Source organism: Bos taurus, chromosome 19, assembly GCF_002263795.3.
Source record: "Bos taurus isolate L1 Dominette 01449 registration number 42190680 breed Hereford chromosome 19, ARS-UCD2.0, whole genome shotgun sequence".
Lineage (NCBI taxonomy): Eukaryota > Metazoa > Chordata > Mammalia > Artiodactyla > Bovidae > Bos > Bos taurus.
The window spans coordinates 10,783,978-10,809,688 of record NC_037346.1 but is presented as its reverse complement, the minus strand read 5'-3'; the positions used below and the strand labels follow the sequence as shown (position 1 = coordinate 10,809,688).

The 25,711-nt window shown below is 39.8% G+C and overlaps 1 protein-coding gene and 1 non-coding gene across 7 annotated transcripts in view; both read right to left on the bottom strand.

The window, feature by feature from the left end:
* Positions 1-6,145: 6,145 nt before the first annotated feature.
* MIR21 (microRNA mir-21) lies at positions 6,146-6,217 on the bottom strand. Its single transcript, NR_030880.1, has one exon. It is a non-coding gene; the product is annotated as a microRNA mir-21 (primary transcript).
* A 666-nt stretch (positions 6,218-6,883) lies between these two features.
* Positions 6,884-25,711, bottom strand: part of VMP1 (vacuole membrane protein 1) — a 128,643-nt gene continuing 109,815 nt past the window's right edge. For 5 of the 6 annotated variants that reach the window (XM_059877873.1, XM_005219886.5, XM_005219885.5 and 2 more), the window contains 2 exons: positions 8,790-8,892; positions 6,884-7,717 (listed from right to left, as the gene is read on the bottom strand). In XM_059877873.1, the coding sequence (XP_059733856.1) occupies positions 7,574-7,717; positions 8,790-8,892 (247 nt within the window). In that variant the 3' untranslated portion in view covers positions 6,884-7,573. Of the gene's footprint in view, positions 7,718-8,789; positions 8,893-17,310; positions 17,557-25,711 lie in introns of those variants that run through there. The other variant, XR_009491511.1, reaches the window with a different exon arrangement.

The following is a 25,711-nucleotide window of genomic DNA, read 5'->3' as shown; positions in this document are numbered from 1 at the left end:
GGTGGTCTGGTGGTTGGGGACCTGCCTGCCAATGCAGGAGGCACAGGTTCAATCCCTGACCAGGAAAGATTCCACGTGCCACGGGGCAACCAAGCGCATGAGCTGTGAGGACTGAGCCCGTGCTCTGCAACAAAAGAAGCCACCGCAGCGTGAAGCCCGAGCACAGCAACTGGCGAGTAGCCCCCGCTCGCAGCACCTAGACCAAGCCCACACCCAGCAACGAAGAGCCAGCACGGCCAAAGTAACAGCTTTTAAAAACAACGGATCAAATAGTACATTGAAAAAATATGGAAAAACCCAAACGAACTTTTGGGCCAAGTCAACAGATGAGTATTTTATGTACGTACTTTAAAGGAAACAAAACGAAGCGAGGCAGAGAATAACAGAAGTTGAAGGCTTCTTGGTCTTGGGTCTTGTTTATTCTACCCGCCCTCAACACAACCCCCTCTCTGGTGCTTCCTGGTGTTTCTCACAGGGCTTTCCCCTCACCCCACCTCACCCCACCCCTACTTGGAAATTCAAATGCCACACACATCATGATGAAACCTTTTCTGATCCTTCCTGCTCAGCAATTCTCTTCCTCTTCCCAGTTTTTTTTTTTCTCATGGCCTCCATCTTACTCTACATTTGTAGTTACCTGCATATTTGCATAACCCCCAAGAAGACTGTAAGCTCTTGAAAGGAGATCCCTTTTCAACACTTTGTCTCCTCCCTACTGTGTCTTAAACCAGTAGAGATTAGAAAAGTGAATAATAAAAAAAAAATTCCCCCTCAATGTGGTTAAAACTACAACTGGCCCTGTTTCTTAGGGTTGTTATGAAGATCAAATAAAACTCAAGAGGTGACAGTGCTCTGAAAAAGAAAAAAGGTGTGTACCTTTGTACAGACTGCTTTGCAATCATAGTCACAGCAAACATCATTCTGGAAACCTGCCCACACAGGATGGCTAAGAGTGGAGCTGGTACAGGGACACGCAAAGCAAAGGCTGGTCATCTGGTTAAATACCAAACGCTTTGGGGCTATCGCCTTGATTTTCTGCTATCTCAGTTTTCCCATCACCTACCTTGTGATCACAAGATGAAACAAGTAAGCAGACACTTGGACTTTTGCACTGGACTTTCCATGGAACTGAGTGGCTAAGAGCCAGCCAGAACACCTAGGTTTAATTCTTGCTCTACTTCCTTGCTTCCTCCAGCAAATCACTGAACTTCTCTGCCTTCATTTCCTCATGGGGCTGTTGGAAGGATTTAATGATTAAATACAATAATGTAAAACAACACTGAAAACCCTGCCTGGTGCGAAGCAAGCAAGCAATCGTTATCAAAGTTACCATAAATCCACTGTGCTTCCCGGTACAGGGCACGTCAGAGGAGGTCCCTGGGAGCCAATCTTGATTGCTGGTGATGTGGGGCTGTTTACAAGGAACACACTCTGGAGGGGACATGGGAGTGGAAGGGAGGTTGGTGCAAAGGGCCGAATGGAGAAGAGGCATCTGAAGAGTCTCAGGAGTGTGGCCAAACCACGTGAGGTTCGGTAGAGAAATTTGGCAGCTCTAAGAGGCTTAGGACCGTCTTTCAAGTGAAAGCGATTCTCAAGACACTCGGAAGCGCCCTCAGAAACGAAGGGCAGAAAAAAGCCTTCCCTCGTTATTTTTGGCTTTCATTTTTTTAAGTTGTAAAAGGAGGTCGAGGACAACAGGGTTCTCTGGTGATATGGAGCATAGGTTGTCAGCACTTCCTGCTGGGAGAAGTGAACCCGAGCTGTTCTTTGCTGCCTGGTGAGGAGCCAGAGGAAGACAAGAGTAATCTGAACAGGCATTCCCCACCTTTGGGGAAAGGCGGAACCCATCCCTTTTTGCAAATCCCAAACTGCCTCAGTCCACAAAAACAATTTTTCCCTCCGTCAGAAACAGACCGGGACACAATTAAGCAATGCTGTCGGGCTGGGTCAGTCACAAGTGAGTGGCCTGGAGGAAAAAGCTGCTCATGCTGTTCCCTAAAGGGGGATAAATGGCAACAAAGGGAAATGACGTTTGGAATTAGGTGGGGTGGGGGGGAGAGAAAAGTGGCCGGCAGAGGCCTCCTCGAATAAACAAGGCTTTTCCCCAAAGGGCTCTGGGTGGAAGGCCATCAAAGCAAGCTGTCCGCACTCCTCCCTGGAAACTCAGAAGAAGGCTGCGACTGTTAGCTTAGATAGGTGGCCCAGGGGTCCCTCTCAGCCAAGGATACCCAGAAAAAGCCAGAGCCCTCCCCTCAAGAATTCAGGAATGCAGTTTCCAACCCAAACAGATACTAACACTGTAGAAACAGTGCTGGAGTGTGTCCAAGCCTTCCCTTTATGTCCTTTGAGTCATTTGGAAATGGTTAACAAACGGGTTGAACACCTGGGCTGATTACCCCAGAAGGGGATTTCCAAACAGACCGTGTGCTGTAAAATCATCTCTTCCCTTCCCCAAGCAATTCAGCTCCACTTAGTCTCTGAGGTGTGCCCTGAAAGATGCCAAATTTTCTAACTCTGATTTGAGGCTTTACTGAGTTACAGCAGCAACTGCTGCTGACACAAAGGAGCAAGGCGCCAAGTAACTCTGTGCTTTTTAAAAAGGTTTAAATTAAAAAGAACAGATGTCCGATGTTTCAAAAAGCCACACATTTGTGGATTTGGCTGACAAAGCCTCTAAGTTGCGTTTCATTTCTGTTCCGAGACTCAGCCAGCCACTTAGAACTGACTCACTCTCTCTGGGCCACAGTTTGGGCCGGCATCCCAACTACAGAGTCTAATATCTCAGATCTCAAATGAATCCAGGGTGTATGGGGAGAGCGGGTACCATGTAAAACAACTTTTTCTTTTTTTTTTTAGTAGCATTAACACCCACACAGCAAACCGTGGAAGGCTAGTAGGTCAAAGAGAATGAGTGAACAGTTGGCAACTGCCTGTCCCAGAGCCGCACAGCTCTAAAGGCAATGAGTAAGCAGCTGTCCAGAACAGGTTTTTGTTATAACCCTTCTTGTGAGTTCTGGTTCAGTATGCAAATACATGTAGGTTATTTGCTGCAATTCAAGCCCTCATTCTCAAGGCAAAGACATAACCTCAAGTGACCTCTTGGCCTTGCTGGAAAGGGAGGGGCCAGGAACCTCAGCCGCTGACTACGAGACACAAAAGACTCCATTGCTTTCAGAATTTTAAAGAACATCATGTGCTTTCTTTTCTTGTTGTCTTTGAGAATAAAGGAACAAAACACTTCACAGGCGGGAGTTCTGTGTAGCATTTCATTTACTATGTTTTGGGACTACCAGAGAAGCTTTTGATCACGCCAGTTAGAGGTGGAATGTTACTTGGCTTTCAAAAATGGCCACTTAAAACTCCTGCTTAGGTTGTCTTAACCTTTTTATTTATCAATAAATAACTATTTATCAATAGAATAAACCAATCTGTGTTTTCATTTTTTCTACTTTTTGGTTGTGTCGTGCGTCCTGTGGGATCTTAGTTCCCAACCAGGGATTGGACCCACACCTCCTGCAGTGGGAGCATGGAGTCTCAGCCGCCGGACTGCCAGTGAAGGCCCCCCTGTGTGTTTTTCTAATAGGAATGGGACTTTCAGTCTATTGGGGAAGACCTGGTGGACCACCAAATCAGCTTTTCCTTTTACTGTTTAGAACCTCTTGACACTTAGCAAATCTCACTGGATATTATAGACGGAGTGTTACCAATAAAGGTATTAAAAGCTGACCATTCCCTTTTTCTTCATCTACCTTCTAGACTTTTTAGCATTAACTATATAACAAATTAGAAAATGTCAACATTTAAAGCTGGTAAGGTTAGACCCTGGTGGCTTAGATGGTAAAGAATGTGCCGGCAATGCAGACCTGGGTTCAATCCCTGGGTCAGGAAGATCCCCTGGAGAAGGAAATGGCAACCCACTCCAGTATTCCTGCTTGGGGAATTCCATGGATAGCGCAGCCTGGCATGCTACAGTCCACAGGTTCACAAAAAGTCAGACTCGACTAAGTGACACTTCTTTTTCCAAGGTTAGACAAGAATTTTCAGTTATTCATAGTAACTGATTCATATTCATTTGTGTATCTGTGCTTTGTACCTTAATTAGACTAGCTGCCCTCCCCACTTTTTTGATAGGTTAAGAAGCAGATTTACTTAGAGATGCACATCACAGACAACGCAGTCTCAAAAGGCGAGAGCCGCCATGGGAGAAACACACTCCAAGCCAAAGAGTGGGCCATCCCAGAAGGCAAGAGGCCTGGAGGCCTATTTCTAGATTTGAGAAGGTTTTGGTACTACTAATCAAGTCATTAGTTCATTAATTTCTGCTTTTCTCTATTCATTTGTATATTGGATTTAGTTAATAAGTTCTTTAGAGCATATTTACTCCCAAACAAGGGAACATATGCAGACAGCATTTAAAATCCTATTTTTCAAGTGAGCAAATGCAATGTTGTAAAATTCTCACATGTAGCAAATACTGTCTTTAATGAATTAAAAAACTGCTAACATACTAACATTAACAGCTTCTTTACATTTTATCTGATGTCATCCTTAGGACAACCTGGCTATATATAATCTCTCTTTTTATAGATGAAATCAAGGCTGAGTTAAAAACTTTCTCCAGGTCACAATATGTTGGGGGCAAAAATCTAAACCACTGTTAACAGACTAAGCGCATGGAGGCAAACGGGTTTCAAAACATATGGAAAGGCTTTCTGATGCTAAAAAGATTGGGGTCTCATGAGTTCTTCACATATGGGTCAGTCAAAAGAGAGTTCACCCGTTTTTAAGAGGGCAGTTAGTTGTTTTATTTAGCTTCTTGCCTAATTTGTACTGACTGGATCGCTTTGAGTGCCAAGCCTCAAGTTGCCCTCCTAAAGCTGCAGACAGCACAGAGCACACTGGGAACACAGGCTGAGCTGGTTTGCAAGGAGCGCACGTTACTCTACATACCTAATGAACTAGTGTAGTTCCGAGGTATCACTTCCAGCCTTGTCTCTTTCTGGATTTGGAGAACAGATACAGAGGCCATTATCCAAATGAAAATAAAATTCTCTCCTCTGAGCTCTACACTCTGGGTTATGATTATACAGAGAATACAGAAAACACTGCACGCTCCTGCACGGCGCTGTCTGAAGGGAGGTGCTCCCCAGTACTCGTGTATACACCTTAATGTGTTGCCTTGTACTGTCACTGCTTAACATTCTTGGAGTTGAGACACATAAGATGCTGCAGATATTTAAGGCACAGAAGAGACTTAAACAAAACAAGAGATGGAATCAAAAGAATTCCCAGGCCCCCCCTTTTTTTATGTGCAGGAACATTAAACCATCTATTTACAAATTTTCTGGTCTCCAATCAGCTGGAATTAACTGGGGGTGTCTTTGGGATCTTGTTGTCTGTGTCTGCTTTGGTGGATTAAAGAATGGAACCAACCAACTGCAGGAACACAAGGGTAGCACATGGATCCAGCTGGGATTCAGCGGGGTCACCTGAGCACGCAGTGGAGGGAAGGAGGAGAGCTGCTCTTCATTCGTTTTCAGAGCAAATTCATTTGAAAGAATGAACAAGCCGCGGTCACAAGTTAAGTGTATTATAATCACTCAGACCTTCAGCCTAAGGAACAAGGCTTTTTTTTTTAATGTTACCCCAAAATAAATTTATCAACAAATCCCCAAATCTAGTACAGACAGTACAAATCAGATTTGCTTTCCTCTTTCCTTTATTCAGACAAACACCAAATAAAATGCGGGTGAAGGTGATGACAGACAACTGGAAGCTGATTTAGAGACTTACACAAACCCTAAAGATAAAAATCATAATGGTTAACGTGAGTTTACTTAAAGCATCTGGGTACCGCTTTTCAAGTAAGTAACTATTGCTAGAGTTTCTAGGTAGGGGGTAAAAGATGGTTAAGAAGTAACCTTTCCAAAACTCACAAGGCAGGCTGCTTGTCCTTTATTCAGTTTTGATCACAGACTATCCCAATTTTGCATAAAATCCTCTTGATATTGATACAGTAGTACGGCACGAAAGATTCAAAGTGCCACTAGACCTAAGGACCAATTCTTTTAATCATAAACCATGGTGCTGGGTAATGTTTGAATGGGAACATTTGATATGGATGGTCAGATGAAAGATACCAAAATGTCAGACAGCCCATCGACTGCTGTTGCCATGAGATTCAACAGTCAACATCAGTCTGATAAGCTACCCGACAAGGTGGTACAGCCATGGAGATGTCACGACGGTAGGCAAAACAAGCAGACATTCAGGCAGGATTTGATCAAACAAACCAGGCATTTCTGGCCTGTTGAGATTTAAACTCAATTCTATACTCAATATATTGTCAGTACCAATTTTCCTAAAGGCGAAAAGTGAGACTACTTATCACTGCCCCACTCCTGGGACCCTGCCCCGTCTGCAGCAAAATAAAATGACCAAGTTCAACCAGAAACATCCGAAAGGAAAAATCACATAAGAACAAACACTTACGAAAGAAAGAAAATTAGGTTATATATAAAAGTAAATTTCTGCTAAAATCAGAATACGTGCTGAGCTAAAAATGAATAGCTGTGAGAAAGCTTCTTTTCTTTTAAAACAGGTTATTTTTCTCTCCATGTCCTTTGATTTATATACTATAATCTCTCCTGTTTTCACAAACCAAGAAGTCGCCTCCACACACCAGTACCTAAGCTGCCCTTTCAGCAGTCTGTAGCCAGCTGCCCAATTCCAACCCAACCAAGAAACACCTGGCAGTGGCCCTTTCATGCAAATAAATGAAGGCTTAAGAGGCTGTGGCTGCGGTGGATGTGGCAAGGCTGAATTTAGTTGGTAGAAGCTAAAAGGAAGTTTTAAAAAAAAACGCTCAAGAAAATGGACACAATTTTGGAATGATCAAAGATGTATTTATAAAGTTTTTTCATGACTTCATTCTAAATATACAGAATAAAAAATGGTGTCAGCTCATTTGTAAGACACCAACAAGATTTTCCTTATACTGTCTCAAAATTGAAAGATCAGTTTCCCAAGAGGGTGTGCAATGCATCATAAAATGGCCTTTTTTCGAAGGTGGGAGAAGAAGGGCTGGGCAGGATGGCATATTACTTTTACCATGATAGACATGCAAGACTGTTACCCAATCCAGTGTAACTTATATACACTTGTGATGACTCAGAAAAACAAAGAGGTCATATTTGACAAGCCTTAAAAGCTTGAAATATTTAACATAACTTAGGAATTTTTTTTTTGGGGGGGGGTGGTGGTTGGAATTCTTTAATTGTACCACGTGGGCCTTTGAAAGTAACAAATAGAAGGCCAGTTTCTGTTAACTTTGCTGCTGAACATCACATTCCATCCTAATAAAACCTGGATTGAACTGAGGGTGGATACCTTACCTTAACAAAGGAAAAGTATGTCAGTGCAAGATGTGGATTAAACTGCTTTCGGGGGCGGGGGGTGGTGAATTAAAACTGATACAGGTTGGAAAAGGAAATTTTCCTTCCTGATCTGGAGTCCTCCCACTTTAAGGCAGAACCCTTCCATTTTAATTTCTGCAGTTAACAACTTTTCCTGCTTATTTGGTTTTCTCCTTTGGGTCCAATCGCTGCTGGATTCGTTTGGCGTAACTTTGTGCCATGGAGTTAATGATGGACAGGATGAAGTAACACACCATTACAACAACCAACTTCTCAAACATCCAGGACAACCAGTTTTCTCCCTGCAGGAAGAAAGGCAGAACAACCCACGAGAAATGCTTCATTAGTTTGGTAGTAAACGGAGTCATCTACCATGTTTTAACGAAAGTAATGAGAACTTGGAGCTTATAACCTAATAAACAATTAAAAAAGAAAAGTCTTATCTCTTCAGCTACCCTGAAATCTACATTCAGGCCTTCTTACCTCCAGTTATTAAAGGTTTCACTTTGTTAAAGAGAATGTTGAATATAGTTTAGAATGGGGTGTGAGGTCATTTCTTGTCTTTCACTACATAAAGTCTTTGATGAAATTCTACTATCTGAAGTCACCATGGGGATACGTGTAGAGTAGCGTCAAGATAGTTTTAAATATATTCTTGTTCCAATATTAGGAGCAGCTTTTAAAACATAAATGTTATCTATTTCTGTAGTTATGTTTAGTCAACTGAGGGCAGCAAAGGACCACATAAAGAGTTGTAAGGCCATTAAAAAAAAACAAAACCAAACAACAACAAAAATAGCCCTATGCTTCCTTCAAGTTCCCCATTTCAGGTTATTGCTTACTCATCCTCTCCTAGTCATTTCCTTTCTTTGCTACAGAACTGTTTATACAAAAGGCAGGCTTAAAGTTTTTAAGTTCAGTTATGTTAACAGCTTTGGTTTATATATTTTTTTAAAAAAGATTATTTTCCCATCAATGAAAAGAAAGAGAGCCAAAATGGATATTCAAATGAACTCATTAAATCCAATATTTTGTTATGCTATAAATCTTAACTTTCTAATCCACTTGGAAAGTATACTTGCTACTTATAAATAAATCATTGAAGATCAAGGTAATAACTCATTCTACAGAACATATCCATTATTTTCCATTAACCCAATGCTCGTTTTGGGGAGAAGTACAAAACAAAAGCTACATTTTTCTGCTTTAGACAAAGACACATTTGCCAGTAGAGGGTACACAGAGCTTCAAACTTCTATTAAGCCTGACAAACCTCACTCTATTTGCCTAAAAATGCCAGTGAGTGCCGTGAATGTAACTGCAGCCTGAAACCGTGGGGGTGGGAAAAAGAAGAAAACCAGGGAAAAGTCTCACCTGCGGTGTGCCCATTTCGCTTCTGTGGTGAAGCTTCTGCCGCTGGGCCTCCAGGTATTCCTGGAATGGCTTCTGCAGAGACGGACCTATGCCGGGGACAGCACTGGAGGCGTGGTACAATAACCCCAGGAAGAAAGACACATTTGGGAAGAAAAGCAGGAAAGAATGTTAAAGGAAAATCCACTTACCGCCTTGACTCAAAAAAACAGGGATTAGACAGAAAGAGGAAAAAACCCAACAACAATCAGCAGAGCTGGCGAAATCCTGTGAACTCTTCCCAGTGGATAAAAATTCATCCTTTCACAACCCCTTACGGGAGACAACTCTCTCCCATCAACATGTTTAAGAAGGAAATAGGAGCTGAGAGTCCCTTCTAGTAGAAGAGTTAGTTCTCAGAGTGAGGCGAGCTCAGCCGATGCTGCACACTGGTGTGGTACAAAGAGTAAAATGAATGACTTCTGAGAAGTCTCACATTTATCACCACCAGTTCCTGTAAGAACTGGTTTGAACCGATTAATAAGGAAATGACTTATGCTTGTGTCATCCCTGGTTGAAAAAGAAACTGCCCGCCCTCTCACTGACTTGTCCCATCTTCTCAGAGGAGGCGGTCCTTTCTCAATCCAAGTCCTTATTAGGACAATCTGTGCGTCATCCTTATCCAAAAAGAATGCATTAGCAAATTTGGGAGGCACCTCCTACCAGTCAGAAGTCAGTGATTAACAAAGGAACAAAGAAGGAACTATGAACCTTGAATCACGTCGTGGTTTTTGGTGGACGGCTTACATAGAAACTACACAACATTACTAAACAACTTGTTCTGAGATGACTGGGATAGTGATCTCTGATAAGCTGATGGACTCAGAGCTCCCTCTCACCTAGAATGTGTGCAGCAGTGCTGTTAAACCGGTTTGGCAACTGGAGCTACCAGGCTCCCGATTTAGAAATGCTTGCAGGCATTTTAAAAAACGGTAACTTGGGGCGACTTAGAAAACCAAACATCTCTACTTTCTATAAGCTTTATTTTCTCATCTTTCATAATAGGGCTAAAAGCTAAATGAGCCCAGTCATTTTCCTGGGGCCAGCAAAGGGTATTTTCTGTATTTGCAACAGTGCCTAAAGTTCTCTTCTTTAAGCAAGTATTAATGTCACCACCTTTTTTCTAGAACAATTTCAGTTGCTGCTTTCTCTAACAAAAAGCAGGAGTACAGAAGAGAAACTTCTTGCTACTATATTTACCAGAGGGTAACAAATACATAGTCCTGGCTGACACTTTTCTTTGGTCTGTTAATGATCAACCAACAAGCCCTTAATAGAGTCCTTATTTTATATCCAAACTGTAATTGGTGCTATGGGGAGAGAAAAAAACTGCAAGAAGTGGTCAATGTCCAAGAACTCAAATCATTATTATATGGATTCAAAACACGCACACGCGCGTACACACACACACACACACACACACACATGAACTCATTTGCGAACAATAGAATTTATAAATCAGTAATAAATTTCTCAATTTTTTGGTACAGAAGACACATTCCAAAGAAACTGAAGGGAGAAAAGAGAGACCAGTGTGGGGTGAAGCTGTTTAAAAAGTCCTTTAAGGAATACTGAAAGATATGTTAAAAGGCCTGAAGAGATATATGTAGTAGGGGCAGTGACTTGCATGGATGATTCCAGAAGACCCATAAGACAGCCCTCAAAGATGAAGTCTCCTTTCCTCTCACAGCCTTCTGTGTGGCCTCACGTGAGCATGGTAAACCAGAAGAGCTGTCTCTGAACTCTGTTGCTGTTTTTCGGTAATGACCTTTCTACAAAGGAGCAACAACAGTACAAACTTTCTCTTTAAAAGAAAGACTCTCCTTGGGTAGTTCTTTATATAATGCATAAAAGAATGCAAATAGCTCATCCACTTACACTTGAAACAAACCACAGAAATATAAAAAAAATCCAATGAAATAAATGCATAAGAAGAGTGGCTTTGAAGATTGCAGATTTTTAAGAACTTTTCTTCAGAAATTGATTCTTTTTGGTTTTTTCGCCTGGTGCACAGCTTCAGGATCTTAGTCCCCTGGTCAAGGACTGAACCTGGCCCCGCTGCAGTGAGAGTGCCAGGTCCTAACCACCGGCCAACAGGGAACTCCCAGAAGTTTATTCTTTCACCCTTAATGACAATACCTTATATCATCATTTCAAATTCCCACGGGTGGCTAGTTAAAAAAAAAAAAACTTATTTAGCGAGATTGAAATGATTGTAGACTTATTTGAACAGCTAGGATATACAAGCAACGACTTGAAAATTTCCTTTTTGATGTCCTCCAAGAGCTGGGTTCCATTATGTGTATCCTGTTTCTTCAGACCTCTAACTTCAGACCAAAGCTCAGCAAAACTACGGCTTACAGTTTTCCTCAAATCGTTCTTGGGCTCCAGGGTCAAGTCCTTATTTAAAGAGAAAATTAAGACTCAAGACCCAATGTTAGAAAGGTGCTACTTTGCTGTTGTTGAGGGAAATGAGGAAGGGACTAGCAACAATCATTCTAAATTCCTTTCAAAATAACTGAAAAGCCTAAGTGATTTGCCACTGTAAGTCCATTAGGGCTACTCTTTGGGCTGACAGAGAATATACGTTTACATGATGCGTAACTTTCAAAGAATTATCCTGGGCTAATATAGAGGTTAATTTTTCAAGGTGCTATGTTATTACATGCTTTAGAGTTTTGGGTGGTGGGATGGGAGATTCAGTTTTTTATAAGATACTAGAAACACTTGAAAATAGAAGTTAAAAGTCTTTTATAGCAACATATTGACCAAAACTATTATGAATAAGTGCCACATGATCCCAATAAATCTAAAAAGTTAACATATTTGAAATCTAGGTAATAAATGTTACATAACGAACTATTAGTCAAGTCCTCAAGTTTTTAAATATATGCCTCAAAATCTTAGTTTTAATTTTTTTATGTCTATAAACAATGGCTTAGGGCACACAAGCCTCAGCTTATACAAAGCACTCTTATACTAGAATTTTCTAAATTAACACTAAAGCTCTTTAAGTAATAGACTAGATAAAAACTGAAATTATAGCTTTTACTCTTAACATGCATTTAAGGAAAACAAGAATGCCATCCCCATGACCTCATCCCTCAAGTTATTTTCAAGCAGCAGAAGTAAGAGCCCATTCTAGAAAAAAAAAAAGAGTCCATTCTGACATTCAGGATTCATTTAAGGTACACGCATGAAGAAAGGAGGGAGGAATAATCTGCAACAGAGTTGAGTGTCTTTTTATAGTTGGCTTAGGAAATAACTTAATGTCTTTTCTGAAAGCCATTAAATTCAGAGGACCTTGTGCACCTGGCTAAGGACTCTCATCTCAACCCATAGTGGGTGGGTAAGATGCTGCAATTAGGTGCTGATTAAGTTCAAAGTATTGTTATTCAATACTATTTTCCAGTCAGCAGTTGTATTTAAATATACTTAAACTAGCCTTGTAAACAGCCATTTTCTCTAGGTGACAAAGCCTTAAAGAAAAAAGAAGGGAAAACAAAAGCAAGAATAAAATTAATCTCATCCACTTTTCCTTGCTGTAGACCTTCAGCATGGTGGGTAAAAAAAAAGTTGTGTGGATAGTAATACGTTGATATTTATTTCTTGACATACAAAAACACTTTTCAGATAATATAATCATGAAGAAACAAATTTCCATCAAATTGTTTAAATGGAAATATTTTTGAACTTAATAAAGAAAGAAAGAAATCCTCAGAAAATGCAAACAAAAGAGGAGGAGAAAAGAAATCCACAGAAGTCTAAACCCACCCAGAGCTCAAAAGGAGTTTCCTGGGAACAATATTCTGCATGCTTATACACCTAAGTATATGTTAAAACAGAAACAAGACAAACTTCTCTGCAAAATTCTGTCAAGGGCCCTGACCAATATACAAACAAAATCTATTATTTTTCTCTAGTTTTTAAAGCATATATGTAACTCCATTTTTGGAATCACTTATCTGATAAGAAATCTGTATCTTAAACTCTCCCCATATCAACTCATTATAAATAAAGGTCCCACAAAAAGCCAGAAAAATCTTCCAGAAGAAGCATCACAATCAGCAGAGGTTGCATAGAGTGGGTGATGTGATTACTCCAGTTTTTCACAATGCTTACATTTTCATTTGTTGGTTAGTCATGAGCATATACACCCATTCCAAAAATTCATAGGTCATTGTTATTCGGTTTTCAAGGAACTCCCTTGAAACTGTGTTACTTTCAAACAAACTGGTTCACTAGATATAAAAAACATACCATTTGATTTACTTTGAATCTCTTTTCCATCATGGACATAGTCATCAAACTAGCACTTACTATTAAAAGACCTGAAATCTTCATGTTCATGGTTCTTTTTGGATTTTTCCAGCCAGATGTGTTTTTTCTTTTTTTTACTATAATTAAGTGCCATCATAAAACTGGGGCACAGTGCTTAATAACACAAGAGTAACAAACTTTAAAAACATTGATTAGTCTTGTTTAGCTCTATTTACACAGTGCCTATGTGAAGGTTAAGCAGTTGAAATGCCTAAGGGAATTAAACAATTAATAAAGTAAAGTTCTAATATAAGATCTACTTTCTTGACCACTTTTTCTGAGGACCTTTTAGCATTGCTGTGATTGTGTATGTCATATCATTGGCTTTCCAATATACTGGAAACTGTCTGACATGGATTCCAAGAAAGGCTAAAGGGCAATATACCTTTGTTGTTCCTAGAAAAAAAAAAGGTTTTAAAATTAAGAAACATTTCTTTAAACCTTTACTTCAGTATTTGTGCAGTACTTTGAGGCTGATTTATTTAACATTCTTCTGATGATTAATTAGAACATCTAAATAACATTCTCAGGGTGTGATTAGTTAACCACTGAAAGCTTATGAATGTGAGAAAATGTTTTTACAAGATACAGTTCAGGGGTAGTATTAAAAGAAAGGGAAAAGAAGAGTTTAATCAAGTCTACTGCTGCTACAATTTAGACAGCATAATAGTTTTTTGAAGTAGCCTGTTTTTTGATAGCACCAAAAGCAGCTTTTAAAGGCAGAGAAGCCTAGACCAATGGTCTGTGAACATTTTTGATATATGGATATTATTCATGCAAAGAGTAAAATGTATAAATACAAATTTAAAAGGATAAAATATAGATGAAACATTAAACAATTTAAAATGTCTCATTATGATGACTTTCATGCTATCTTTAGCAAATATTTCTGATTAATGGGGCATAGAAAAGACAATAAATTGCAGCATGCCCCCTGTAAGCCCCTTTTGTACTGAGAACTCCTACTCTTATCCTGGGCTTCTGAATGGTGAAGAATCCGCCTGCCGATACAGCAGATACAGGTTCAATCCCTAGGTCAGGAAGATCCCCTGGAGGAGGAGAATAGCAACTCACTCCAGTATTCTTCCCTGGGAAATCCCAGACAGAGGAGCCTGGTGGGCTACAGTCCATGGGGTTGCAAAGAGTCAAACGCAACTGAGCAACTAAACAACACTCCTTCCCTGTACTTGTAATACCTAATTTGTGATCTTCTGACATATGGATTGAGGGAGTGCCAACCAGACTGATGGTAAGCTATATCCTCCATGGATGTATAGCCGTAATTATGTCTATTTGTAGAACCATAATAATGCTATTTACATTACAAAAATACACACAAAAAGGAAATGACAAAGATGAAAATAAATATAAATAGAAGTTCTATTTTAGTCCCACCAATGGTGGAGACCACTGGAATAGACCAGGGAACTGAACTGCAAGGGGTACAAATACTATATATATATACAAATATATATATATATATATACACACACACACACAAATACATATACAAATATATATATATATATAAAACTTTACCTGTTCCCAAAAGGTCAAAATATCTTAAGGTTTAGTTAGCAGAACAACTCAGTGTAAAATTGTTAGGTAACATATTAGAGAAAAAAAGACAGCTACTTCTACAAAGATCCAGACCAAGGCTCTCTTTTCTCTTGCCCTTCCATGCTTTAGAGTGGCTCTTACAGACCACTGTAAAGAGGACCTTTAAGAACCCAGACAGCCAGACCTCAAGAAACTGAGATTTGTGCCCACAGTTAAACTTATATTTGTTTTAAATGAATATTAGAGTTTTTAGAATTTTCTTGAGTGAGGATCACTGTATGTAAATCAATAAATCAAATTTATCCTCTGACTCCAGAGAATTCCTCTATCAGTTGAGATTTGGCCTGGGAGCTGAGGAGTCCTAAACAGACTCTTCTAGACTGAAGCTACAGACTCTTCTGCTAAAGAGATTAAATTTTATAATTAAGGTACTATGCTGTGCTTAGTCACTCAGTGGTGTCCGGCTCTTTGCGACCCCCTGACTATAGCCCGTCAGGCTCCTCTGTCCATGGGATTCTCCAGGTAAATATATTGGAGTGGGTTGCCATGCCCTCTTCCGGGGGATCTTCCCAACCCAGGTATCGAACCCAGGTCTCCTGCTTTGCAGGCAGATTCTTTACTGTCTGAGCCACCAGCAAAGCCCAGTTAAGGTACTAGTAGGATTTATTTTCTGGAGAAGGAAATGGCAACCCACTCCAGTGTTCTTGCCTGGAGAATCCCAGGGATGGGGGAGCCTGGTGGGCTGTCCGTCTCCGGGGTCGCACAGAGTTGGGACAGGACTGAAGTGACTTAGCAGGATATATTTTCAGGGATGAAATAAAAGCCCATCCGTACCCCATCTCCATTACATGCTCATCTGTCTTCTGAACAAAAGAGGCAATGACAGTAAAGCAGAAGTTCAGTGACAAGGTGGACTAGCAAGTCCCTTTCTCGATATCAGTCCTATAAGTAATTCTTTGTTTTCAGAAATGTGCGCATTTTAGTCAAATGCAGTAGAATTGAATACCACTCCTCCATAACCATCCCCCCTCACCCCCGCCCCCGCTGGGCAGTGAGGCCAGGATCTAAACAGGCTTAACGGTTAGTATTTTAATGAGTTGTCATTTCCTGTCTGATAAAGATTCTCACAGTATTTAACCACCAGTTTCCCTGGGGCCCGAATAGTACTAGAACTCTATTCATAGTGACTCAGAATGGATCTCAGGCTCCTAGCCTGATTCAACAATGATACATTGCCCTACAAATGAAAACACACACACACACACAAACCACCAAAAAACCCCCCCCCAAAAAACAAAACCTTTCTTGCCTCCTAAGGTAGACTGCTCAGGAGATGAAGCAGGCAAGGCAAGAGGGGAGGTAGTTCATCAAACAATCTTTCTGAAGAAGCCAAAGGTCATCATGCTAACATTCATTAATATTTATAGCCTTCTAGTCCTCAGAGATTAGAGACAGAAAAAGAGAAACAAATTGATCTCTAATTAACCCAGGAATATGACAAGTAAACGAACTGGTGTCAGCTGCAAATCAACTTATATTTAACCTAGTAAAACTGAGATCCAGTAATACTAGGTGACTGAAATGAAAGTGTTAAAATCTAGGGCTTTCTCATATACATAAGTTTGAGTTGATAGTCTCTGGCACCATCTAAAATTCGTTGTGATTCAACCTCAGGATTTGGGATTAAAACATCTTGAGTTTCATTCACAGCTGTGCCCCTTTCAAATTATTAAAACCTCTTTTGTACTCAAGTTAGTCTATTGTGTGCTGAGTAGAATTATAAACACTTGACACCGTCAGTTTCTTAGCTGCTGTGTAGAAGGAAGACCACTGCTTTATCGAGAAACATCAGGTGTATGGTTTCTACTGCCTCACAGCATATTTCTATCACCAGCGTCTTTCAAAAAAAGTAATTGGCAACTGCACTTGCTTTTGAACATTTGGAATTGTTTTCTTTGAGAATCAAAATGAAAGTAATACCTCCTTACAATTAGCAGCTACTCTTTGAAATACGCTATCATTAAAGGGAAGCTTTTGAAAACAAACCTCATTTCGGAATGTAGACGTGAGCAACAGAAGCCAAACAGGCATTTATGTTAATGAATGAGGCCAGAGCTAAAGAAGTGGTCTATGAGAACCAAGTAAAGTGATTGGCTGCCAAACAAAACCCTGTTAAAAATCAACTGATTTCAGTTACAGAAAATGACAGACTGATGGTAGCTTTATATGGTGACAAATTCATCTGTGGCTGGCTGAATCCACTGAGTTCTAAGAAAGAAAAGAAATCAGCAACAGGGACCCACAGACCCAAAGGTCAAGAATAAAGAATAGTTTGTGGAATTTTAAACTTAAGGTGAAATAGCATGGAACCTCACTGGCCTTTATATCATGATGGTAAATGGATTAAAAAAAAAAAGTGACTATTGACAGGAATTTAATCTCATCAAGAAAAATCTAGTTACTCCAACCATTAGGCAGAAAATCACTAAATGCAGTACATAACCTCAAAAAGAAAAGCCAGGATCTCTGACCTCAATGAACTTCATCCATAAGGGTGATTAGAAGAATAAGGGGGAAAAAATGCATTTAAACCTACAGTACCAACCCCAGCAGGTTTCTCAAAATAACCCCAGTAGCACCAAGTTTCAGCAGTGCCAGGCTGATACAAGTGTGAACAAGGAGACCGGCTAGAAAGAACTCATGCCGGCTTCTTGTCACATGAGGCAGCCTTTGGGAACCAGCTCTCTCATCCAAATCTCCAACTTCAAGCAGATTTCTTCATTGTCTTCTACAGAGCTATCTCAATGTCCCTCTTCTCCACTTCAAAAGATTTGGAAATCTTCATTTCAGCCTTGAAGGAAGAAGTGGTTAAGGAGGATAAATCAATCCACTCAGGCTTTTGATCCTATCTCCTTACATTTCTTACTATTTACATGAATTTGAATAGTTTCAGTTTCCCATGAAGCCAGTGATAATACCCTTCAGATTTTATTATGCAGTTTCATAAAAATATGTAAAGCATCTGGCAGAGTTCTTACTAAATGCTAATATCCAACCCATGTCCTTCCTTTTTTTTTCATTTGTATTTTCCATCTCTAGCTTTTTACTAGAGTATTTCCCTCAACCTAAAATATACAGAGGTCTCCCCTAATAATGAATAAATGAGTTCAATTAATCAACATATTTATAGAACACTTAAAAATGTGTCAGGTGTGACCTTGGCCTGACTTTTTCTTTACTCACAATGTAGTCTGATATAACTGGGTTTCAGTATTCCTCATTCTACTGAAATGCTCTAATTATGGTTAATATTAACTTCCTAATACAATGTCCATTTCTCACTTTACAGTCTAACTCCAGAGATCTTGCTTTAACCTTTCATTATCCTGCCTCCACTGTATCTATAACAAAAATACAAAGGAGTTAAAAGTCAAAAGAGAAGATAAACTACAGGAAGAGGACATGAAGAGGAAGGAGTATTCTACCTGAAGTATAGAAGATTATATATATTAAAGTCAGTATGTACAACTGAGTCTCAGCAGCTGGGGTCTTAAAAATCTCTGTATCCTCTTCCAGTTAATACAATTATTTGTGTTCTACACTTCCATAACTTTTTCTGATTATCTTACAATGATCAAAAAAAGTCAAAGAGAATTGAGTATGCAAACCATTATATTTTAAAATGAAAGGACAGATTTTTTTTCTGTAGAAGAAAAAGTCCAGGCAAACACAGCTCATTCTGACCACCTGACCAACAAGAAACAACATTAAGATTCAAGCACTTAATTACTCTGGTTAAAATGATCTCTCTTGCCACAGGCAAGTCCGACTCTGAGGTCAAACGTCAAGTTAACTCAGAAACAGGAGACAGCAGAGCATGGAACATTCTGTATCTGGTAAAAAGTCCCTGCTCCAGTCAACCCCATCCCCCGAGTTCAATGACTGAATTATGGAAACTTTCTTGTGTGGTTAAACTGGGGACTTTGTCTTCCAATAAGACCCTGGCAACCGAACAATGAGCCAATGATCTGCTTATGGTTTGTTACGAGTCATAGTCTTGATGTTATTTTCTGGGAATTCTCATCCTCTATTTCGTGAGAATACAGGAACATGTCATCTTAATCATGATTTTAAAGTTAGACTTTGGTCGTGCTCTTTAAGAAATAGGTCCAAGTCTTTCATTGGAGAAAATCTAAAATTAAATAAAAATTAAGTTTAAAATCTTAAAAAAAAAAAAAAGGCTGTAACAAATGTAAGGCCTTTGAAGCTCCAAAGTTCCCTCTTTGGTTCTGTCCTCTGACTTACTTCAGCTTAGGATACAAGAGAGTGAAAAAAAATCCATCACATGCTTAATCTTTTTTCAGATCCTTTTCTTTGTCCTCTTGACAAAAATACCATAAACCAAAAGGCTTTTTCAAGGCTATTACCTTTTTCTAACCTTTCAGAATATGTTACTGACATTATATCTGTTCAGAGTTTCATATATAAGTAGATAAACCCTTTGATTTAGGAGTAGATAACAGGGATATCTTTCCTTAAGCCTATTGATACTAATGGTTACTTTCCAGAACTGTGCAAGAAATAAATCTACATATTATTTCTGGTCAAGGGAGGGGAATTATTTACCTTTAAAATTACAATAAAGTTTGGAGGTAGGGCTTATATGCTCTCTGGGACCTTACGAGTGTCATACCATGACATGCTATACTAAAAATACCACAGGTCAAAGGCATACTTATTATGTAGCTGGGCCATTTCATCGTCACACTAAGACTAGAGCCATTTGTGGAAGAGATATTTCTTTCAGCCATCAGTACAGCATTCAGAGCTGTATAAAACTGATAAGAAATCTCTCCACCAGAGATGTAATGGTCAACTCTAAATGATTATTCCCTTGCCACCTGGGGAGGTGAGTAGTCTGACATGGCAGGCCACATGTACACCTGCGTAGACAAAATGTGAAACAAAACCCCAGGCAAAACTAACTTATCAAAACTAAGAGTCATCTTGCTTATGTCCAATCTCTTTTTTATCCACCTTCTCCTGCTTCCGAGCTCTCCCTTTAATCATACTCTAGGCTCTACTACTTGCTCACCTATCTTGCACTGAGAAATGCTCATAGAAGCATTTCTCAAATGCTTTTGTTCAAAGCAGCAAAAAAAAAAGGAAACATTTCAAATGTTCATCAATGGGAGAGTGGATGAATAAATGGGATAATATACAATGGTCAAAATGAACAATTTTTTTTTCAGGTACAAAGTTTATTACCAGAGACATAGCACAGCAAGTGGGAGAGCACACAGAGAAACTGTTAGAAGCAAGGCAGAGACACACACCCTGAGAGCGAGGGTGTGGGCGACCCCCTTGGTGAGGAGGAACCCAAAACGAACGATTTCAGCAGCACACAAAAATATTAGCACCATAACAATAAGCAAAAAGTCTCAAAAGATTACATATAGTCTGATACACATGTTATTAAGTTAAAAAGACTAAAATAAAAAATTATATGAGTTATTTATAGCCACTCTGAGTCCACATCCTTATCAATAAAAGAAAGGAAAATACTGATCATATAGGACTGGAATTAGAACTAAACAGTAACCACAATTGTGTGTGAAGTGTTCACGATGTTTAATAAATAGTACTCTCAAGAATTACTTGTAAACTCTTTGATGAAAAACTTTGTCCTGGTAAAAGGCGTTTTACTCATCAGAGAGTAAAGAAACGGGTACTTTCTTTAGGAGAAGTAAGCCTTCCTCAATCTTCCCTGACAGCACATAAAATAGTCACCTAATACTCAACCATTCTGTTCACAGTCAGCAGAAACTTTGGAAAACAAGAGGTGAAAAGAGGCAACATAAAAATGGAGAGGAAAGGCATTTTAAAAATCCACATGCCTTAGAATTTTAAATCACTGACATGAGTGCATTTCAACTACATGTAGGGTATTTTGAGATAGCACATTTCACATTTTGACTGCAAGTTGGAAAGATCACCAGTGGTCTCCTGAAACGGGAAGAAATGCTACTCAAAAGAACACTGTTTGCAACAACAGCAATTACAAGTGGATACAGAGAGGAATTAAATAAGCAGCCTGTGTCAGCGTTTACATTCAAACTCAGATTTGTTTTGTCCAAAGCCTACCTGCTCTTTTTACGTTATATTCCATAGCTGTCCTTACTCTCAGGATTCATTTTTCATGCTTCCTTGGCTTAGTATCTCATAATTTTAAATCTGAACTGTTGCTGAGTTTGTCTTAATTTTTTCTTTTGATTTTTACTCTACCATAACAATTCATCACTCCCTTAATTGTAGGTACATAGGAGAAGGCAATGGCAACCCACTCCAGTACTCTTGCCTGGCAAATCCCATGGACGGAGGAGCCTGGTAGGCTGCAGTCCATGGGGTTGCTAGGAGTCAGACACAACTGAGCGACTTCACTTTCACTTTTCACTTTCATGCATTGGAGAAGGAAATGGCAACCCACTCCAGTGTTCTTGCCTGGAGAAGCCCAGGGACGGGGGAGCCTGGTAGGCTGCTGTCAATGGGGTCGCACAGAGTCGGACACGACTGAAGTGACTTAACAGTTTTAAATATGGTTCAAAACATGGTCCATTGGAGAAGGGAATGGCAAACCACTTCAATATTCTTGCCTTGAGAACCCCATTAAAAGTATGAAAAGGCAAAAAGATAGGACACTGAAAAATGAACTCCCCAGGTCTGTAGGTGCCCAATATGCTACTGGAGATCAGTGGAGAAATAACTCCAGAAAGAATGAAGAGACGGAACCAAAACAAAAATAACACCCAGTTGTGGATGTGACTGGTGATGGTGATGGAAGTAAAATCTGATGCCGTAAAGAGCAATATTGCATAGGTCCCTGAATCAAGGCATATTGGAAGTGGTCAAACAGGTGATGGCAAGAGTGAATGTCGACATTTTACAAATCAGAGAACTAAAATGGACTGGAATGGGTGAATTTAACTCAGATGATCATTATATCTACTACTGTGGACAAGAATCCCTTAGAATAAATGTAGTCGTAGTCAACAAAAGAGTCCGAAACGCAGTACTTGGATGCAATCTCAAAAATGACAGAATGATCTCTGTTTGTTTCCAAGGCAAAGCATTCAATATCACAGTAATCCAAGTCTATGCCCTGACCAGTAATGCTGAAGAAGCTGAAGTTGAATGGTTCTTTGAAGACCTATAAGACCTTCTAGAACTAATACCCAAAAAAGATGTCCTTTTCATTATAGGGGACTGGAATGCAAAAGCAGGAAGTCAAGAAATAACTGGAATAACAGGGAAATTTGGCCTTGGAATACGGAATGAAGCAGGGCAAAGGCTAATAGAGTTTTGCCAAGTGAACGCACTGGTCATAGCAAACACCCTCTTTCAACAACACAAGAGAAGACTCTACACATGGACATCACCACCAGATAGTCAACACCGAAATCAGATTGATTATATTCTTTGCAGCCAAAGAAGGAGAAGCTCTATACACTCAGCAAAAACAAGACCGGGAGCTGACTGTGGCTCAGATCATGAACTCCTTATTGCCAAATTCAGACTTAAATTGAAGAAAGTGGGGGAAACCACTAGACCATTCAGGTATGACCTAAATCAAATCCCTTACGATTACACAGTGCAAGTGACAAATAGATTCAAAGGATTAGATCTGATAGAGTGCCTGAAGAGCTATGGACAGACATTTGTGACATTGTACAGGAGGCAGTGATCAAGGCCATCCCCAAGAAAAAGAAATGGAAAAAGGGACATGAGTTTGAACAAGCTCTGGGAGTGGATGATGGACAGGGAGGCCTGGAGTGCTGCAGTCTACGGGGTTGCAAAGAGTTGTACACAACTGAGTGACTGAACTGAACTGAAGTTTTAAATATCCTTCAAAGTGCTATATTCCAAATTTTACTAGTTTAGTTTGATGATTTGCCATACACAAACACACACACACACACAATTATCATATTAACAGTGTCAAGAGGGAGAGCTAAGAAAGGAGAATATTTCTATGGCATATTACATGCAGTATTTTCAGTTCAGTTCAATGAATCTATGGAATCAATTTAGCTGTTCTCCTTTCCTTTTTTTAAAATTAATTATTTTAATTGTCTCCTTTCCTTTTCTGAAATAAACTGCTAAGCTATTTATTATGATATAAAATAAGAGATTTAGGTCTACTAAAAATTCATTCTCCTGGTTTAAGTTAATTTTCAGTTGAGGCTTGGGGATATTATTTATTAATTATCACCTGAACCCTTGTATAGCATTTCCTACTTCAAAATATAGGAAAACAAACCATGTCAAGCTTAACTGGAGAATTCAATTAAAAGATAAAAGTTATTACAAAGATGATAAAGATATCCATTCAGTTCAGTTCAGTTCAGTCACTCAGTCCGACTCTTTTCGACCCCATGAATCGCAGCACGCCAGGCCTCCCTGTCCATCACCAACTCCCGGAGTTCACCCAAACTAATGTGCATTGAGTCGGTGATGCCATCCAGCCATCTCATCCTCTGTTGTCCCCTTCTCCTCCTGCCCTCAATCCCTCCCAGCACCAGTGAGTCAACTCTTCGCATGAGGTGGCCAAAGTACTGGAGTATCAGCCTCAGCGTCAGTCCTTCCAATGAACACCCAGGACTGGTCTCCTTTAGGATGGTCTGGTTGGATCTCCTTGCAGTCCAAGGGATTCTCAAGAGTCTTCTCCACCACCACAGTTCAAAAACATCAATTCTTTGGCGCTCAGCTTTCTTCACAGTCCAGCTCTCACATCCATACATGACCACTGGAAAAACCATACCCTTGACTAGACGGACATTTGTTGGCAAAGTAATATCTCTGCTTTTTAATATGCTATCTAGGTTGCTCATAACTTCCCTTTCAAGGAGTAAGTGTCTTTTAATTTCATGGCTGCAATCACCATCTGCAGTGATTTTGGAGCCCAGAAAAATAAAGTCTGACACTGTTTCCACTGTTTCCCCATCCCTTTCCCATGAAGTGATGGGACCAGATGCCATGATCTTAGTTTTCTGAATGTTGAGCTTTAAGTCAACTTTTTCACTCTCCTCTTTCACTTTCATCAAGAGGCTTTTTAGTTCCTCTTCACTTTCTGCCATAACGGTGGTGCCATCTGCATATCTGAGGTTATTGATATTTCTCCTGGCAATCTTCATTCCAGCTCATGCTTCTTCCAGACCAGCATTTCTCATGATGTACTCTGCACATAAGTTAAATAAGCAGGGTGACAATATACAGTCTTGACATACTCCTTTTCCTATTTGGAACCAGTCTGTTGTTCCATGTCCAGTTCTAACTGTTGCTTCCTGACCTGCATATAGGTTTCTCAAGAGGCAGGTCAGGTGGTCTGGTAGTCCCATCTCTTTCAGAATTTGAAGCAGGGCAAAAGCTAATAGAGTTCTGCCAAGAGAATGCGCTGGTCATAGCAAACACTCTCTTCCAACAACACAAGAGAAGACTCTACACATGCACATCACCAGATGGTCAACACCAAAATCAGATTGATTATATTCTTTGAAGCCAACGATGGAGATGCTCTATACAGTCAGCAAAAACAAGACTGGGAGCGACTGTGGCTCAGATCATGAACTCTTTATTGCCAAATTTCGACTTAGATTGAAGAAAGTAGGGAAAACCATTAGACCACTCAGGTATGACCTAAATCAAATCCCTTATGATTATACAGTGGAAGTGAGAAATAGATTTAAGGGACTAGCTCTGATAGACAGAGTGCCTGATGAAGTATGGATGGAGGTTCGTGACATTGTACAGGAGACAGGGATCAAGACCATCCCCATGGAAAAGATACCCATTAGCATCTGGTAATAAAGAATTATTATACTGCTAGGTCTAATTGTTTATACTACTTAATATTTTATCTGGAAAACAAGTTCATGGATAATCCCTGTAGATAGTGCTGGGGGGGGGAAATGATGATATCAGGACATTCCAACATGTGTCCTGCAAATAGTTTTTAAAATATGATACACGCAAAACCAAACCAAACTACCACCCATTCCAGTAGGTCTTGAATATCTCAGAATAACTTTATGTAAAATCATCTTTAAGAGGAATCACTGGAATTATTATTATTTTTTAGGGGCTGTGCTAGAGGAGACAGTCAAGGGAAGGGACTACTGATTTTGAAAAATATAAGGAATAAGAAATTGTTACTTTAGTATGTTGGTCTAGCTTAAAAATACTTTTATGGCTATTTACTGTAACTTTATTTTTTGACTACACTTAATGGGATCTTAGTTCCCTGACCAGGGATCAAATCTGTGCCCCCTGCATTGGAAGTACAGTCTTAACCACTAGGTCCCCAGGGAAATCTCATATTGCTATTTATTATAGATAAGTAATGTAACTTCTTAGAAACTCTAAAGGCTGGGGAAACAGAAGAATCTGGGCTATACAAATCATTTGATAATTCCTACTGGCCAGATCTTTATTTGGACACCACGTGTTCATTTATTCACCAGATATTTATCAAGAACCTGCTATGTGTCAATCAAGATGCCAGGTGCTGTGGACACAACAGCAGACAAAAATAAGCATGGCCTCGGCCATTAAGAAGCTTACAGGGTAGTTGCAAAAGAACAGTAACCATACACCCTTCAAACATGAATGTAAAAACGCAACTGTCAGTGCGTGCACTACATACTGCTAAGAGGCCCCTAGGAAAAAGGGTAATTGTGATCCAGTCAAGGAAGATGCTTTTGTGAAGATAATAGCTGAAGTCTAAAGGATATTATCTGGGCGAGTAGTTCTCAGAGGGATTGGTGGTGACAGGAGCAGTTTACTACTTGTCAGGGAACATGTGACAATGTCTGGGGACATTTTTGATTGTCACAACTGGGAGATACTAGTGGCATGTAGTGAGTAGAGGACAAGGGTGCAGCTAAATACCTTACAATGCGCAGGGCAGTCCCCAACAACAAAAAATTATCTGGCCTAACATGTCAATAGTG